The sequence below is a fragment of the Salmo trutta genome, chromosome 10, assembly GCF_901001165.1.
Source record: "Salmo trutta chromosome 10, fSalTru1.1, whole genome shotgun sequence".
NCBI lineage: Eukaryota > Metazoa > Chordata > Actinopteri > Salmoniformes > Salmonidae > Salmo > Salmo trutta.
The window spans coordinates 15,607,191-15,627,232 of record NC_042966.1 but is presented as its reverse complement, the minus strand read 5'-3'; the positions used below and the strand labels follow the sequence as shown (position 1 = coordinate 15,627,232).

The 20,042-nt window shown below is 42.9% G+C and overlaps 1 protein-coding gene across 10 annotated transcripts in view; it reads right to left on the bottom strand.

Moving 5' to 3' along the window:
* Window positions 1-12,074, bottom strand: part of LOC115201212 (calcium/calmodulin-dependent protein kinase type II subunit gamma) — a 39,801-nt gene extending 27,727 nt beyond the window's left edge. For 4 of the 10 annotated variants that reach the window (XM_029764633.1, XM_029764635.1, XM_029764634.1 and 1 more), the window contains exons 1-3: window positions 11,879-12,074; window positions 7,875-7,969; window positions 4,319-4,378 (exon numbers count right to left, since the gene is read on the bottom strand). In XM_029764633.1, the coding sequence (XP_029620493.1) occupies window positions 4,319-4,378; window positions 7,875-7,969; window positions 11,879-11,946 (223 nt within the window). In that variant the 5' untranslated portion in view covers window positions 11,947-12,074. The remainder of the gene's footprint in view (window positions 1-4,318; window positions 4,379-7,874; window positions 7,970-11,878) is intronic. The other 6 variants (XM_029764638.1, XM_029764640.1, XM_029764639.1 and 3 more) reach the window with 2 other exon arrangements.
* Between the last annotated feature and the right edge of the window lie 7,968 nt (window positions 12,075-20,042).

The following is a 20,042-nucleotide window of genomic DNA, read 5'->3' as shown; positions in this document are numbered from 1 at the left end:
GGTTATTTGATGATTCTTGGAAAGGCAAGAAGGATTATTTGGAATGCAAGAAAGGCTTCTACATAAAAACCTTCTGAATATTATTCTTTTTTTTATTGTAGATATTTTTTATTGTGCTTAAGCGTGAGTGTTAAACTCCTGATATTAAAGTTTAAACAGAGAGGTAATCTGCTAAGTTTAAAACGATAGGTCTGAATGTTTTAAACTGTACCAATGTTATGGGTATATATCTGGTATTCTGTAAATCATTTTACATATACAGTCCTGGCATAGTTGATATCTTTGCCATGATTTTATTGAGCAGAGAGTAGGAGAATAGAAGGGAGTCTGAGTGACCCAGCAGTGTATTGTTTGGTACACAACAAATTGGCCAGTGTTACCAACAGTTTATCAGTGTAACATGTCTAGTGTTGATTAAGGAGTTAATTTAACACTCAGGTGACTGCGTGGTGTTAGAGAAACCCAGTGTTGGTGTAAATAACCAGAGTTGAGTGTAACTCATTTTTACTCTGAATTAGGGATGCAAATGTTGGTACATTTTGCTGCCATCTAACTGACCCTCATTAACCGGTCAACAAACTAAAAATGTCCAAACATTAAAATGACGTGATCAACAGAGATCTGTATGTAACAGAGGTCGACCGATTCTGATTTTTCAACGCCAATACCGATTATTGGAGGACCCAAAAAAAAGCCGGTACCGATTAATCGGCCGATTTTTTTTTTGTTTTTGATAATGGCAATTACAACAATACTGAATGAACACTTATTTTAACTTAATATAATACATCAATAAAATCAATTTAGCATCAAAAATAATGAAACATGTTCAATTTGGTTTAAATAATGCAAAAACAAAGTGTTCGAGAAGAAAGTAAAAGTGCAATATGTGCCATGTAAAAAAAGCTAAGATTTAAGTTCCTTGCTCAGAACATGAGAACATATGAAAGCTGGTGGTTCCCTTTAACATGAGTTTTAGGTTGTAGTTATAGGACTATTTCTCTCTATACGATTTGTATTTCATATACCTTTGACTATTGGATGTTCTTATAGGCACTTTAGTATTGCCAGTGTAACAGTATAGCTTCCGTCCCTCTCCTCGCTCCTACCTGGGCTCGAACCAGGAACACATCGACAACAGCCACCCTCGAAGCAGCGTTACCCATGCAGAGCAAGGGGAACAACTACTCCAAGTCTCAGAGCGAATTACGTTTGAAACGCTATTAGCGCGCACCCCGCTAACTAGCTAGCCATTTCACATCGGTTACACCAGCCTAATCTCGGGAGTTGATAGGCTTGAAGTCATAAACAGCACAATGCTTGAAGTATTGCGAACAGCTGCTGGCAAACGCACAAAAGTGCTGTTTGAATGAATGCTTACGAGCATACTGGTGCCTACCATCGCTCAGTCAGACGTCTATCAAATCATAGACTTAATTATAATAACACACAGAAATACGAGCCTCTGGTGATTAAAATGGTCGAATCCGGAAACTATCATTTCGAAAACGTTTATTCTTTCAGTGAAATACGGAACCGTTCCGTATTTTATCTAACGGATGGCATCCCTAAGTCTAAATATTGCTGTTACATTGTACAACCTTCAATGTTATGTCATAATTATGTACAATTCTGGCAAATTAATTAGGAATAAATAGACTTCACAGTTCGCAATGAGCCAGGCGGCCCAAACTGCTGCATATACCCTGACTGCTTGCACGGAACGCAAGAGAAGTGACAATTTCCCTAGTTATAAGAAATTAATGTTAGCAGGCAATATTAACTAAATATGCAGGTTTAAAAATATATACTTGTGTATTGATTTCAAAGAAAGGCATTGATGTTTATGGTTAGGTACATTCGTGCAACGACAGTGCTTTTTTCGCAAATGCGCCTATTAAATCATCACCCGTTTGTCGAAGTAGGCTGTGATTCAATGAGAAATTAACAGGCACCGCATCGATTATATGCAACGCAGGACACGCTAGATAAATTAGTAATATCAACCATGTGTAGTTAACTAGTGATTATGTTAAGATTGTTTTTTATAAGATACGTTTAATGCTAGCTAGCAACTTACCTTGGCTTCTTGCTCGCGTAACAGGTAGTCCGCCTGCCACGCAGGCTTCTCGTGGAGTGCAATGTAAGGCAGGTGGTTAGAGCATTGGACTAGTAACTGCAAGGTTGCAAAAACGAATCCCCAAGCTGACAAGGTAAAAATCTGTCGTTCTGCCCCTGAACAAGGCAGTTAACCCACCGTTCCTAGGCCGTCATTGAAAATAAGAATGTGTTCTTAACTGACTTGCCTAGTTAAATAAAAAATTTTAAAAAAAATTTATAAATTAAAATATATATATATTTTTTTTAATTCTAGAAGAAAAAAAGGCTAATCGGTGTCCAAAAATACCGATTATGAAAACTTGGAAATCGGCCCTAATTAAATCAGCCATTCCGATTAATCGGTCGACCTCTAGTATATAATGACGAGACGCTTATGTTTCCCCACTAACAATGGGAGTCGTCACAAGGCGCGAAGGCAGGCGACAAGCTTAGGCCCATAGAAACGCATTGGGCTTATTTTTGCGAGAATGAAACCTCTCGCTTTGCCTCTTCCTCTCTGATACTATGCATGCACGCAAGGACCAGACATTTTTCATTAAGAGCTTATTGGAAACATGCAACAATCTCACTCAAAAGGCTATAGCCCATTATTGAACATGCAACTCCTGTAATGAAGCAACAAATTAAATGTCATTTTCAAACATTTGCTAAATGCAATTCAAGTTACACACTGTTCTAAACAGCACACCTAATGCGAGCAGTTGAGAGAGATACATCTCTGTTAGAAACTTTTAAAGACGGGGAATCTAATAGCAGCAACTAGGATGGGTTGCTAATATGACAAGGATTGTGCCTTTGGCTTCTGGACAACGAAAGAAAGTTGATATGAAAACCAATAGAACAGGAGAGAAACACTGGTTAATGGCTGGAGGAAGTTTTTATAAAATAAATTTATGGTTGGATTTTAGCCAGGCTACTCTGAAGCAAAGGTAAGACATGCCTCATTATTTGAAGTAAACCGTTGACGTTTCAAACAATTATACTGCCTCAAGCTCACATTGTAAAGTGGTGGGTGATGCGCTGATAGTCAACGGTAGGCAGGCTGTAGCCTATGCACCCATATGGCGAATGGGAGGCGTGCCTTAATTTCGAGCAGAGATTGAGAAATAAAAATAGCTCCTTTTAAAAATGGTGGCCACCAACGTTAACACACGATTGCATTTAGAATTGTTATTGGTTGCGCAATGACTAGGCTTATAAAAGACAGTTTCAAAAATACACAAGGAGCAATTTTATTCCACAAAATGATGCAAATTAACCGATAGACTGATAAGCATGACAGGTCAAATGTGTTTTCAGCGGCTAACGGATTAACGGGTAACATCCATACTCTGAATTGAGTAATACTCTCAAAACCACATGCATCATTATCATATTACCCAGCATGTTCTATTGCAGGTTGATTTTCAGAATTGTTTATTTCAATATCTTTTTTTTTGCATGTACATTGATTGGTTGATTCATCTTATGATACACAAAGATCAATAACATAGATTTTTCTAATCCAATCGGTTAGTAGTTTTATTTATTAAACCCGTTACTGAGACAGTTGTTCCACTCTAGATGATTTAGGTAGTCTCAGTAATCAATCTGCCCTCTCTGGCAGTCATTCTGAATCCAGGTTGCGGGTGATTAAAGGTAGTCAGCGAAACATTATTGCGATGCGCAAGATGCAAGACTTCTCTCTCACAGTCAAACACAGTATCTGAGCAAGTGGAGAATTTTAGCATTGCGCTCCAACGCTTTCAGTCGTTGCAGAAATTGACCCACAATGTTGCTTACTTTGTGCGTCTACATCATATTGCTGACTCTACATTTAAAAGCTCCAATTGTTGGATATCCTTACTTTGGCTGGAGTCCAGTTGGAATTACACATCACTTTGCAAGCCAGCATGATGTGACTTGCAGGCCTGATGTGGCCTATAAACCAGGAGCTTCAGACCACCCTGTTAGGGTATAACTAGGCCTTCAAAGAACAGCCTTCAAAGAACAGCCTTATATTATATGTAATGTATTGTCATAAAAAGTTTACTAGGAAAGATAAGCTAAAGGTTCTCTGTAGAACCCTTCATAGAGGGGTAGAACACTGCAAACGGTTCCACCAAGTACCAAAAATATGTTATCAAATAAGTCAAAGAACCTTATATGGTTCTACTTTTAGCACCTTTAAGAGTGTAGAGAAATAGAGACGACAAACCTATGTTAGAGTGTTTGAGAAGACGGCAGATGCGGGCCTCTCGATCCAGCTTCTGGTGATCTGAGGAGAAGACCAAAAAAAAAAAACTGTTAGGGAAGCTTATTTCACTTAAAAGAAAGATATATATATATATATAAGAGAGAGAGTGAGCGAGAGCGAGACAGTTATATACACGACTGTATAAGGTGTGAATGTTTGTGGAGGTTACTCGCCGCTCCAGCTGTGGAACATTGCTATGCCAGCACTTTGTCTAGCAAGGGACACATGATGAAATTGGAACACACACATACACACCCCCGCCCCTCATCGTCACTGTTAGCAAGGCGGTTGCGAGAGGTCAGAGGTGATCTGGGGTAAACCTAGCAACGGCATAGAGAGTGAGTCAGATAGTGTGACTGCTACAGTGCTCCAAAAAAAGAGGGAGCATGCACACAGACACAGCACTTATTTACATGAATTAAATCTTAGTATTTGATATTGCAACACAGAATATCTTAAACTCAAGAACTGGCAATTTCATCATCTGAAAGCCTGTCTAACAAACAAACACACACACACACACACGTGCAGACACTGCAATACCCACCTATCCTTCTCTTCACGTTATAAATTTCAGCCAAACAAATGGGGCACTCCTATACTGCTGCTAACCAGCCTTATATCCAAACACACAGTTCTCCCACCTTTCTACCACCCCATGCCTCCCTCTACTATTCCTTAAGCAATCCACCTCCCCCCATCACTGCTCTACCTCTTTCCATTCCTGATTGCCTCTCTCCCCTTCCATCTTTCCCACTACCCCTCTCCTTTTTATCCTCCCCATGTAGGCTATAGATTCTCTCCCCCACCTTCTGCAAAGGGAAAAAGTACAGAAACTTGTCTCACTTCACTACTGGCGCATAGAGAGAGCGAGAGATAATTATATGAACTTTCCATTTGTAAAAAGAGGTAGGGCTGGGCGTAATTGCCAAAATATCATCACTGCGTTGCTCATTTTTGATAGCATTTGGTGTTTCTGAATACAACAGTTCCAAATATGCTTTATGGGTAGTGCATGGTAACAAATTCATTCTAAGTGGTTAATGGCCTTTCTCCATTCTGACTGCATTATACTGTTCAACCAAAAATAATAGGACAAAACAGACCTTGAAGTACTCCTATTTGTAGAACATTGCTTAGGAATCAAAATCCTCTTTTGTAGACGACTCAAACTCTGGTACTGAACCAATGGTTGCTATTTGCATAGTTATTTGTTCAATTCCAGCATTCACTTCAAGCATTTCAATAAATGTCTTAATTTGCTGCACTAATTTGTTAACATTTACACACCGTCAGGTTCTTCTTTTGTATGCCTCTATTTGACAGAATAATTATTCTCCTCAGAAGGCATTTTTGCTTCAACTTCAGTTCTTACTTCCGCCACTAGGGGTAGTCAGATGATTTTCTGGGATCCATTTGGCAAGCTTGCCCTCCAGAAGTTGTTAACTTGCTGTGTTAGCTAGCAGTTCAGTTGTAAGCAGTTTTTCTTCTTTTTTTTTTACTGGCGACAATCTTCTCAATCCTCTTTTAGAGTCATTAGTGAATTATTTAATGTAACATATGAAATATTTAAAAAACTATTGTAGAAAGTAAAGTAAAAATCCAATCTGGTCTGTGAATGAAAAAATACCAGTATATAGTTTACAGTTTACCACCCAACCCTAGAAAAAGGATCACAACTTCCCATTGCACGTGTGGTGAGTGTTCAGCACGGCATACTACAGCTTTTGCTGATTCATTTGATTATTTCTGGATGTGTGTATGGGCGTGCACAATGCATGTGTGTATGGCGGTAGTAGATGGGACAAAGAGTGCTGCAGGGTAACTCATTACTGGCACTTCCTGCTGTTCTCTAATTGGCCATCTGCTCCACCGGGGGGCGGGCCTATAGCCATGTTACATCAGGGAGAGAAGGAGAGGCAAGACAGACACACACACACACACACACACACACACACACACACACACACACACACACCACTAGCCTGCCTCCGATTATGACAGTGTTTAGCGGAGCTTTAAGAGACTTATTACCCATGGGGCAGTGTGCTAGGTCAAACAGGCCCAATGGTGCTAAAAACGACACTTAAATCCTGAAATCCTACCAGGCACACTGCCACCGGTGTGTACACACTACGTATAGACGGGTAGCCTGACATCGTCACAAAAACGATGGCCGTGCAACGCAGAGGCACTTGGTTGTGTGTTATGATTCTGGATGGTCAGATAGCTAGCAACGATGACAAGAAGCTGACGTGGTGAATCTTCGGTAGCTCGTTGCATCTTGTTATTGATTCCATGTCTTGTTTTGACTCATGTCACGTCTACGCTAATATGGCTCAAATTCACTAGCTAGCTAACCAAGAACTGTAATGACATATTTGAGAGACAAGGGCTCATTGTGAAAGTGTATTCACGTTTCCAATATTCATTGAGAGGATATATAGTTGACATGGTGTCAACAATCTTTTGATTCTAAGCCTACCCCATCTGTTTTCCCCCAAGGGTTAGGTACGCATCGGTTTTGTTGCTGAACAACCCACCCATCTATGGCTATTCCTCTAATCTCCAAATGTTCCCTTTCTCACTATTCCTCCTCTGTCTGCATCTCCCTCCACCTTTCCTCTCCGTCTCTAGACAGATCACTGCAAGAGTGTCTGAGTCCCTCCCATCCTGACCCCCCCCCCCCACACACACACTTAAATGCTGTACAAAGCTTAGCATTTGACTGCAACCATGAAAAGCCTATAGATATTGCTGAAACTAGATTGTTTCAGAATACCAAATACCTTCCCTAATGTGACACTATTAACACACACGCACAGAGAACGAAGGGGCTAACAGGGAGGTGTGTGTGATCCGTGGGTTCTTAGACTAAATATATATCTCATCAGGGGCTAACTGGATTAGCCTCGATACTGACCAATCCGCTAGCTACTGACGGGTGGGAGGAAGTGAGAGAGAGCAGGAGGGGTATCGAGAAAACGGGTATGAAGCAAAAAGCCAGGACTGCTCAAACTGAACAGCAAAAAAAAAAAGAACGGGCGAGCGAGAATGCGTGTTGACTGCAGAGGAGGGCAGCTCTGAGCTGAGGCAGCACACAGTCCCCAGACACACTGTCTGTGTGTGTGTGTGTGTGTGTGTGAGTGAGAGAGAGAGAGAAAGGTCTGTATGCTGAGAAAAGTCATGGCCCCATATGCCTACAGCCCACAGTGGAGTACGGCCTCCTTGGTAAACATAGCTACCACATAACCTACCACCCCCTCCCCCCACACAATCTCAGAACCAAAATCTTGAGTACGCAGAATATTTGATCAAAGTTAGAATGTATGATAACATTTGTCACAAGAGATTACCCAAACACATTAGCTACTCATGGTCAACTCTTAAGACATCTGACAGTCACCAATTTGTACAGCAGATCACTGACAGGGATTGCGCCCCCCCCCCCCCCCACACACACACACACAAATCTATCACTGACCGCTCTTTCTCGCTGTTTGTGTGTGTGTATTACCTCTGGCTGAGAGTTTCTTGGTGTTGATAATTTTGGCAGCAAACTCCTGACCTGATGACTTCTTCACACATCTGCGCACCACTGAAAACGCTCCCCTGAAAACAAGGCAAGCATTGATCAGTTCTGGGTCGGGGGGGGGGGGGGGGGTTGACATTTAGTATACTAACGCCCAGGCAAGCAAGCAAGCAACACACACAGAGGGGTTGGCCATCAACACTGATACACAGCATGGAGCCATAAAAATGAAATTGACAGTGTACTGCCGGGCTCGCCAACCCTGTTCCTGGAGAGCTACCATTCTGTAGGTTCACTCCAACCCTAATCTAACACACCTGATGCTAATAATTAGCTGGTTGATAAGATGAACCAGGTTAGCTACAACTGGGGTCAGAACGAAAACATACAGGAAGGTAGCTCTCCAGGAACAGGGTTGGACACCCAGATTGCAGAGCTCTTTGTCAAATACAGGTCTACAGCACTGCTGGTTGTTCCTTCCTCTAATCTGGTGCGGATCCAGATCTACAACACAGAGGTCATATTCAGTCGGCACAAGAACCTTTCAAAATAAATTGAACCAAAAAAGGTAGGCTACTATTGGATCTAGTCCAATAAGAAAATACATTTTCGTTTCCCATGGCAAAAAGTTTGCTACTTTGTTCCCAACTGAACACATCCCTGGTGAGCAAGCGGACTTTAATTAATGGCATTAGATTGGTCAATAAATCAACTAACTACTAGGTAGGCCTAGTAGAGAAAACCAGTAGTAGTGCAGACCAGAATCAGATTGGCTGTAGTGTACACTAAAGTCTAGACACCAGTACTAGTGTATGTACAGTACCAGTCAAAGGTTTGGACACCTACTCATTCAAGGTTTTTTTAAATATTTTTTTAAATGTACAATTTTCCACATTGTAGAATAATAGAAGACATCAACTATGAAATAGCACATAAGGAATCATGTAGTAACCAAAAAGTGTTAAATCCAATCATATTTTATAATGGAAATTCATCAAGTAGCCACCCTTTGCACACTCTTGGCATTCTCTCAACCAGCTTTTTAAAAACTTGATTTCACTTTTATTTAACCAGGTAGGCAGTTGAGAACAAATTCTCATTTACAACTGCGACCTGGCCAAGATAAAGCAAAGCGGTGCGACACAAACAACAACACAGAGTTACACGTGGAATAAACAAACGTACAGTCAATAATAAAGTAGAAAAAAAGTCTATATACAGTGTGTGCAAATTAAGGTTAGGGAGGTAAGGCAATAAATAGGCCGTAGTGGCGAAATAATTACAATTTAGCAATTAAACACTGGAGTGATAGATGTGCAGAAGATGAATGTGCACGAGGTAGTCACCTGGAATGCATTTCAATTAACAGGTGTACCTTGTTAAAAGTCCATATTATGGCAAGAACAGCTCAAATAAGCAAAGAGAAACGACAGTCCATCATTACTTTAAGACATGAAGTTCAATCAAGACAAAAAATTAAGAACTTTGAAAGTTTCTTCAAGTGCAGCCCCAAAAACCATCAAGCGCTATGATAAAACTGGCTCTCATGAGGACCGCCACAGGAAAGTAAGAACCCGAGGTACCTCTGCTGCAGAGGATACGTTCATTAGTTAACTGTACTTCAGAAATTGCAGCCCAAATAAATGCTTCAGAGTTCAAGTAACAGACATCTCAATATCAACTGTTCAGAGGAGACTGCGTGAATCAGGCCTTCATGGTCCAATTGCTGCAAAGAAACCACTACTAAAGGACATCAATAAGAAGAGACTTGCTTGGGCCAAGGCCAAGAAATATGAGCAATGAACATTACACCGGCCGGAAATCTGTCTTCAGATTTTTGGTTCCAACCACCGTGTCTGAGACGCAGAGTAGGTGAACGGATGATCAAGGCATGCGTGGTTCCCACCGTGAAGCACATGATGGTGTGGGGGTGCTTTGCTGGTGACACTGTCAGTGTTTTTTTTTTTATTCAAGGCACACTTAACCAGCATGTCTACCACAGCATTCTGCAGCAATACACCAACCCATCTGGTTTGAACTTAGTGTGACTATCACTTGTTTTTCAACAGGATAATGACACCTCCAGGCTGTGTAAGGGATATTTGACCAAGAAAGAGTGATGACGATGTATCAGATGACCTGGCCTGCACAATGACCTGACCTCAACCCAATTGAGATGGTTTGAGATGAGTTGGACCACAGAGTGAAGGAAAAGCATTTGTGGGAACTCCTTCAAGACTGTTGGAAAAGCATTCCTCATTAAGCTGATTTGAGAGAATGCCAAGAGCGTGCAAAGCTGTCATCGAAGGGTGGCTACTTTGAAGAATCTCAAATATAAAATATTTTGATTTGTTTAACACTTTTGGTTACCACATGATACCATGTGTTATTTTATAGTTGACGTCTTTACTATTATTCTACAATGTAGAAAATAGTAATAAATAAAGAAAAACCCTTGAAAGAGTAGGTGTCTCCAAACTTGACTGGTATAACAGAGCAAGGATGGCCAACCCTCTCCTGGAGTGCAACTGGGTGAGCATGCTTTTGCTCCAACCCTGCTCTATCACACAGCAGCTCAGTCTTGATTAGGATACAAGCTAGTTAAATGTAACAGGTGTGTTAGAGCAGCGCTGGAACCAGGTGAAACCCTGCAGACCCAAGCCAGTAGCCCTCCAGGAGGGTTGGCCACACCTAAATTAGAGGACAAACAGAAGCAGGTTTAACGACTCTCCCAGCTCTCACTGGAAACAGCCACTCTGTAGCCCAACATCTACCTGTGTTAGTGCTACAGTATCTGGGTAGCTCAGTTAGTATAGCATGACGAACATAACACCAGATGTGGGTTTGATTCCCACTAGGGCCACCGATAACAAATGTATGTGCGCAGTACCTTTAGATCAAATCTGCTAAATGGCATATGTGTATAGATATATTATAATAGTATGTACCAAGAGGTCTGGGCCTTTATGGCAGTGTGCCCAACTCTGGTTGTTCTTCCTATATGACTAGACTGTTTGTTGATCATGATAAGAGTAGCATACATGTCAGAGAAGCAACTGTTCTACATACATTGCTAATTGAACGTTGAACTACTCAACACGGCCCAGGTGTGTGAACTGATAAACCAATCATGGATCAATAGAATGCCAGAGAGACGCCCAGACACTGCGACTATACCCAGGGTCTGGGGCTGAAGAGATATGAATACAAAACAACCATCAGAGTCGAGAGGATCGAGCCACCGACAGATGCCCATAATAATAAAACGTCCCGGTTCTCTCAGAAAAAAAAAAGCCATCGAGATTCTGAGAAACCGCATCACGCTCACCCTTGCACTTTTAAGCCACAGCGACATAGCGTGTGTTAGGGGGCTTATAATGCTACTCATGGCATTTATATTTACGGCTGCTGTATGAAGGCGTGCAGGGTTTTACATAATGTGCAAACAATTTCGCTTTGGGAGGAGGCCGTGTGGGCTATAACTATAGGTCTATGTTCGACACATCAGCTGCAGACTTATACACAGCTAGCTACAACCGCAGTTTAGACAAATTACCTAATATTGTACAACCACAGACAGCTAGTTATCATACATGCTAACATTCAGCACAGTCAAACAGGCTGCTAACGCAACGTGCCGTGCCAGCAAATGTCAGTGTTTTCGCTCAAACGCTTCCTGCCTGGCAATTTTCAGCAGACCAAAAGACAAGGCGTTGACACGCTAACGTTATTGTTAGCTAGTTGTGCTATCGCATATACACAAAGTGCATTAAATACATACATTGTAAACTCTGTCCCTAACCTACGACACGCAAGCTAGCCGCCTTCTGTCAACAACCAGCAAAAGACAATAGGGTCAAGCTATCGCAGCTAGCTAGCTGGCTAAAGAAGGAGCGAGTTAGCATACGGGGGTGGGGAGAAGGAAAGACAAGACAGCAAGGCACTGTGCATTAGCAAGCTAACGTTAGCAAACGGCGACAGTCGCTTACTTCCCAAGCTCCTCGTAGAGTTGGTATTCATCTGTAAAGCGTGTGGATGTAACGATAGTAGTAGCCATGGCTGAGCGGGGGGGAAAGGTCTCCAAGCCTCGGTCAGGGTACTGCAGGCTGGGTCTAGGGGAGGACTGTCACCCTCCTGTACTAGCTACGGCACTGACAGGCTGGAAGAAAGAGAGCGAGAAGGGAGGGGGTTTGCCAGAGACAGAGTCACGCGAGATGTGAGCAGGGTTTTTGAGCAGAGTCATGTAAATCAGAGCGGGGCAGTATTCGGTGATTCAGCGGTTCGCGAGCTATAACAAAACGTTTGAAGACCTCACAACCCTTCCTCTCCTGCCTTGATTTGGGTGCAACCCAATATAAGGAAGGTGTTCTTAATATTTCGTACACTCAGTACAAAATATGAAGGGTTGAAATTCAAATGTTACAAAAATCTATACATCCTTCAAAATGAACACAAAACATTACAAACTGATAAACACAAAAACACAGTTTTACATTCAAATAGCCAACATTTGAAAAGCTTAAGAGTATCAACATATTTAATTACTTTCTTTTTCTTACTGACCTTACTATTCAATGTGGCAAAGTAATTTATTAAAACCTTTGAAAATATTGAATGATAGTGTTCTTAATTTCATTTTATAGATGTAATATTTAGCAAGAATTAAACAAATGAATCACATGCTGTTCGTTAGTGGAGAATCTTGGATTATCAAACATAAAAAGAACATCATAATCTTGCAGATGGATGTCTTTACCAAATCTTCTTCCCAAGTCCAGACGAATGTCTACCCATAAAATAATTACATGCACTGTAAATCCTTTCCTGTTCTTGTTACGGTAACTTATAGGCAGCCAGTTGCCTGTAAATTACTGTGAAATAGGTACAGTATGTTACGTACTGTATTTTATGGTGTCCAATACTCACAAATATTTTTTACTGTTGTTTTTACAGTAACTTACGGGCAACTGGCTGCCTGCAAGTTACCGTAAAACAGTACAGTGCATTATGTAATATTTTTACAGTAATTGTAACAAATTAATGAATGGATGGATGATGAAATTCATTGAGGGGAGATGGGGTTTGTATTTTACAATATCTTACCATAACTGCATGGGATTGGTGCAAGCAGGTTGGCTGCTAGGTAATGTGTTCGCATATTACAGCATGAATGCCAGTTTGGAAGACTTTGTTAAGGCCTTTACAAGTGGCAAGTGATATAAATAAAATACAACATGTTGGTATTTTATATCACGTGAACTTCTAGTGGCAACCTGTCATTTTTATTTATTTTTCCCTGTTTTGCATGTTATTTTGTCATTAATACATGTCACATATCAGTTTGCAAACAATATAAAAAATATATTAAAACATTTAGTTAATAAAGCCGCATACAAACATTCTCTTTTTTGCTTTCTTGAATAAGGCAGCTCCAAAATGCAGGTGTTTGAGCTTAGCTCAGTGCTTTCTGTGGTGGTGGGGCAGCCAGCAGAAAATAGAGAGCGTAGGGGTTGGTAATATTTTCTAGTTGTGCCATGATTGGCTCAGTGTTCTGTCACTCAAGGGGACACTACGTCACCGCAGAATCAACGGGGAGAGCTTGAAAATTCAAGCCCCTTGGGTGCTGCCATAGTTACATTAGAAGTGTCCATCCAAGAATGCTCAAGGTCATTGGCCACAGATAAAATGATGTCAAATCACATATCTACCGTAGCTTTGATTGGACTGATCAGAGGTGAGTCCAAAAATGTCTTGTATGCTGCTGCATAAATTATGTAATATGCCAGGGAGATATGTATACTGTAGCTAAGAAAGTAATACTAAATGTATGTTGTGTAGTAAGCTGTTAGTAGCCCATGTGCCTCACCCTTATAATTTGGTCCCTTTCCCCCTCATAACTTAGCCTACTGTTCTGACTTGGTGGTGTACATGTTTTAGAGAAATGTCATAATCAAATATTGTAAGAGCTTATATGGATCATTGTCTGCTTATATGCCCCATTTATTTGTCCTACAGTTCTGAATTAGTGTATATGGAGAATACTGTAAGAACGGCCCATATTCTGAATTCTGTCGCTGTACATTTCAAAAGTGCTGAACAAATAGTTACACTGACTATGTCCATCCTACTCGCTCATTAATGTCTTAATTGAAATTACGGATAGCCCCTTATCATTTGTAGTCCCCTTATGCCATAGTTTGTACATCTCAATTGTCAGTAGAAACCACATTTGTTTAAATGTTACAGTATAGCTTCCGTCCGTCTCCTCGCCTTGAACCTCGGCACACATTAACAACTGACACCCACGAAGCATCGTTACCCATCGCGCCCCTTGTAGAGCAAGGGGAACAACCACTTCAGGACTCAGAGCGAGTGACGTCACCCGATTGAAACGCTATTAGCGCACACCACCGGTAACTAACTAGCCATTTCACATCGGTTACATTCACCCCCCATTTCCGCAGCAACCAGTGATCCGGGTCAACAGCATCAATGTAAGAGTTTAGCTTCTGTCCCTCTCCTCGCCCCAACCTGGGCTTGAACCAGGGACCCTCTGCACAAATCAACAACTGACACCCACGAAGCATCGTTACCCATCGCGCCACTAAAGCCGCGGCCCTTGCAGAGCAAGGGGAACAACTACTTCAGGTCTCAGAGCGAGTGACGTCACCTGATTGAAACGCTATTAGCGCGCACCACCGCTAACTAACTAGCCATTTCACATCGGTTACATAAGCAAGTCAGTCATATCAGCCATGTTTTTTTTTTAAGGCAGTAAATGAGGCTGAATGAACTGTTTCGCTGCCAGACAAGGCTCCGCTGATAGCCAGGTGTAGTAATGGTAAGGTAGTGGGACTGCTGTTGTGACTCTGCTGTTGGGATAGCTTTATCACAGTTATAGTGCAATTAATGTATTGTTTAATGTTGTGTTGTGGCTTTGTTGGCATGCATCTAAACATTTGTTTTTTTTGTTTGCCCCACCAAGATGTACGTGCTACTGCCCCTATACACATTTAATTGTTGGGGAACTACTACCACGTACCAGTGAAATTGGTACAGCACTCTCACTGACAGGTTGCACAAATGTAGCCTCAAAATATACTGCTCAAAAAAATAAAGGGAACACTAAAATAACACATCCTAGATCTGAATGAATGAAATAATGTTATTAAATACTTTTTTCTTTACATAGTTGAATGTGCCGACAACAAAATCACAAAAATAATCAATGGACATCCAATTTATCAACCCATGGAGGTGTGGATTTGGAGTCACACTCAAAATTAAAGTGGAAAACCACACTACAGGCTGATCCAACTTTGATGTAATGTCCTTAAAACAAGTCAAAATGAGGCTCAGTAGTGTGTGTGGCCTCCACGTGCCTGTATGACCTCCCTACAACGCCTGGGCATGCTTCTGATGAGGTGGCGGATGGTCTCCTGAGGGATCTCCTCCCAGACCTGGACTAAAGCATCCGCCAATTCCTGGACAGTCTGTGGTGCAACGTGGCGTTGGTGGATGGAGCGAGACATGATGTCCCAGATGTGCTCAATTGGATTCAGGTCTGGGGAACGGGCGGGCCAGTCCATAGCATCAATGCCTTCCTCTTGCAGGAACTGCTGACACACTCCAGCCACATGAGGTCTAGCATTGCCTTGCATTAGGAGGAACCCAGGGCCAACCGCACCAGCATATGGTCTCACAAGGGGTCTGAGGATCTCATCTCGGTACCTAATGGCAGTCAGGCTACCTCTGGCGAGCACATGGAGGGCTGTGCGGCCCCCCAAAGAAATGCCACCCCACACCATGACTGACCCACCGCCAAACCGGTCATGCTGGAGGATGTTGTAGGCAGCAGAACGTTCTCCACGGCGTCTCCAGACTCTGTCACGTCTGTCACATGTGCTCAGTGTGAACCTGCTTCATCTGTGAAGAGCACAGGGCGCCAGTGGCGAATTTGCCAATCTTGGTGTTCTCTGGCAAATGCCAAACGTCCTGCACGGTGTTGGGCTGTAAGCACAACCCCCACCTGTGGACGTCGGGCCCTCATACCACCCTCATGGAGTCTGTTTCTGACCGTTTGAGCAGACACATGCACATTTGTGGCCTGCTGGAGGTCATTTTGCAGGGCTCTCCTGCTCCTCCTTGCACAAAGGCGGATGTAGCGGTCCTGCTGCTGGGTTGTTGCCCTCCTACGGCCTCCTCCACGTCTCCTGATGTACTGGACTGTCTCCTGGTAGCGCCTCCATGCTCTGGACACTACGCTGACAGACACAGCAAACCTTCTTGCCACAGCACGCATTGATGTGCCATCCTGGATGAGCTGCACTACCTTAGCCACTTGTGTGGGTTGTAGACTCCGTCTCATGCTACCACTAGAGTGAAAGCACCGCCAGCATTCAAAAGTGACCAAAACATCAGCCAGGAAGCATAAGAACTGAGAAGTGGTCTGTGGTCACCACCTGCCGAACCACTCCTTTATTGGGGGTGTCTTGCTAATTGCCTATAATTTCCACCTGTTGTCTATTCCATTTGCACAACAGCATGTGAAATTTATTGTCAATCAGTGTTGCTTCCTAAGTGGACAGTTTGATTTCACAGAAGTGTGATTGACTTGGAGTTACATTGTGTTGTTTAAGTGTTCCCTTTCTTTTTTTGAGCAGTGTATTAATAAGCCTGTAACGGTGTCTGATTCACAGCAATAAAAGGCTAGATAAAACAGGTTCAAACTATAAAAAACTGAAAATAACTAGAGAAACTGAAGCCTTTTTCTTTGTACACCTTAAGAAATTGGAACAAAATAAGTCACTCAAAAAGTATAGTGCAAAACTCAAAATTATATTGTATCAACGTTCAGGAAAAGACAACAAAAAACATTATTTTCACAATGATCCAAACCTGTGAGTCCATAACTAAGGTTGTGTCCGTAAATTCAGTCTGGAGTGCCAGAGTGCGTGTTAAGAGTGCGCTCTGGGCGTTCGTAAATTCAAAGCATTGTTATATTGTCCGTTTGTAAATCCAGAGCGTTTCGCTCTCAGAGCGTTCATAGCGCACCCTGGACGCTCTGACCGAGGAGTGGGGCTGATCTGAGCGTTTTGACCTCACGTCAGTCAAGCACCCAAGCAAACTGGCCTTCGTTGCCTAGCTTGCTAGCTACTTCCAGACACAAATGAGAGAACCCCTCACTCTGACAAGTTTACGCGCCCTAGCAGAGCTATTTAGACTGTTTTCCTGTTATCTAGAGCATTGGTGACTAACTGTGCCGCCAGACTAACTGGTGACACACTGGGCTGCCAGGCAACTTCCAGAACAAGTATTAAGGTCTTCAGTTGTCCTAGATGACCCCTAGAAGGTTCTCATGGAGGTAGTGTAGAGAACTGGAGATCAGTGCTTGGGGAACAACCAACTGCTACTTTGCCCCATCATCCTTCAAAGGAACTCTACGATAGAAGATGCCTTGGTGGTCTTCAAACCCAATGCATTCTGGTTTGCTGTCCATCTTGGTGTTTTTTGACATATGTCACAAACTTCTGGGTTGTTGTTTTGATTTCAATTAGTGTGTTGGGCAGATCACAGCGACATTTGGTAGAGACGACAGCGAGACATGGACAGCCAGCCCCAGTTATGGGTTCAAAGGCTCTGGACAGAGCATCTGGGCCCAGGTTAAGGCAACCTTTCCGGTAGTGTACCTTGAAGTGGAACTGCTGAAGCCTTAGGATCCATCGAGTCAGGCGAGATGTGGTTTTGGGGCAGTTGAACACCCAGGAGAGGGCAGCATGGTCTGTATACACCTCAAACTCTACTCCTTCAAGGTAGTGCCTCCATTTCTCTACTTCCCAGACAAGAGAAAACCACTCCTTCTCAGAGGTAGAATAGTTATATTCCGCTCCACGGATACCTCTGGAGGCGTAGGCGATCACCTTCTCTCCTTTTAGTGTGGTCTGGGTTAAGATGGCCCCCAGCCCCACTTCACTCGGTATGCACTTGAAAGGGTAAGGAGAGGTTCAACTGAGTGAACACAGTTGGGTCTTGCAAGGCACCCTTCAGAACATCCACACTGGCCTGTCTTTCAACTGTCCACTTCCATTCCAACACTTTCCTCTTCAGCTGGTTTAAAGGTGCTGCCAGGTCCGCAAAGCGTGGGATAACTTGTGATACCAGCCAGCTAACCCCAAAAACTTCTGGAGAGACTTGATGTCTTTGAGGGTTGGATAGTCTTTCACTGCCTCTGTCTTGTCTTGGTCAATCTCAACCCCCTTCCCTGACACTACATGTCCAAGGAACTTCAGCTAAGACTTGAAGAAGTGACATTTTTTCATGTTAAGGCTCAGGTTGGCTTTATGCGGTCTAGATAACATTGCATTCAGGTCCTTCACATGCTGGTTGAGGCTGTTGGAGTAGATGATGATGTTGTCTATGTAGACAAAACAATTCTTTCCTCGTAGGTCACCCAGGACCCGTTCCATTTACCGCTGGAAGGTGGCTCCGGTGTTCCTCAATCCAAACGGCATCAATTTGTATTGGAATAGGCTGTCAGAAGTAATGAAGGCCATTTTAGCTTTGGTTTCTTCTGACATGGTGACGTGCCAGTAACCAGATTTTAGATACAGTGAGCTGAACCAGGCTGCGCAATGTAACGATTCTAGGATGTCATGGATTATGGGCATTGCATAGGCATATTGGAGTGTTATTGTGTTGACCTGACGGTAGTCCACACAAAACATGTATGATCCATTTGGCTTTTGAACCAGGACTACTGGCAAAGCCCATGCTGAGTTGGATGTCTCAACGATGTTGCAACATCTGTCTGGTTTGTTCATTGGTGATCTTCTTCTTGAGTGGAGAGACCCTGTATGCTTTACTGGGACTTCATCAAGGTTGAAGATCTTGTGCTTTCGCACAAGAGCTCTTGCAACACATCTGGCTGGTCCGCATTCCAGGGGTGCAGCGTCTCTGTAACACCCATAGGGGTCAGTGTTGGAAGGCCTTTCTCACACGGCAATGCTATGTACTGTACAGACTAACATTGGGATGATGAATCTTGGGTTTTTCCACCTGCCATTTGCACTCATCAGCCTCTTTTGGATGAAATCGAAAAAGGAATGGCCTTTATCCGTTTTGACCCCCATAGGTATGCTCCCCTAGGTTGATTATGGCTTTAGTCTTTGAGAGGAAGTCAAGGCCAATAATCAATGGGAACGCCAGGTAGGCATCAGACATGATGTAGGTATCCATAGACCAGTACATCCATCGTAAATCAGCTTCTTCTTGCCTAGCGCTTGGTGTACTTTTCCACAACAAAGTTCTTGTTCACAGGTCATCAGACACTGAGTCTGCGGACATCTTCTTCAACAAGCACTCTTGCATGAGTGTACCAGGGTCCAAGATAGCCTCTCCCTTCAATCCACCCATATCCATAGGCACCAATAAAAGTTACGGTCCTACTTTGGGTACTTCTCCCCTGATGCACCATATTGATATCTGCTGGTGGTCTATAGTGTCTTCCCTTTTCTTGGTTCTTTCTCCCCTTTTTGTCCCCTCTGTCCTTGTCCTTTTGGTTGCCTTTCTGCCAGTACTTTTTAGAAGCTGAACAGTCTTTCTCCACCATGGTTCCTACCTTCACCAGCTGATCCACAGTCTTCACTACACCTCTCAAACAGCCGGCCACTTGTGTATTGCAGTTATTCAGTATCTCACTAGGTCATCTTCTGAGATATCTGGCTTCCATTTGAGACAGAGAACCCTATAATCATAGGTGTAAACACGGAGGCACTGGTTAGGCTCTTCGACTGTGTTTCTCAACGTCTCCTCCACTTCTGTCACATAGTCTGTGGGCAAGAAGGCTGACTGGAAAGCCTCTTTGAAAGTGGCACAGTTGTGGACTTTAGTCTTTTCAGCCAACCACCAACTGCATGTTGGCCCCTTTAAGACAGCAGAAAGTGCTTCCACTAGTTCAGCATCAGCGAGCAGTCTTACATGGAGAAAGTTTTCACACTGCTCTATGAAGTTGAGCACCTGCTTCACTAGACTCTCCAAAGGTATGGAATTCAAGACTGATGGGAGGGTTAGTATATAGACGGGTGGCACCGGCCAGGTTACTGGGAGTCATGACTGGGATACGACTCAGACCAGGGGTGTATAGTAATGACTGTG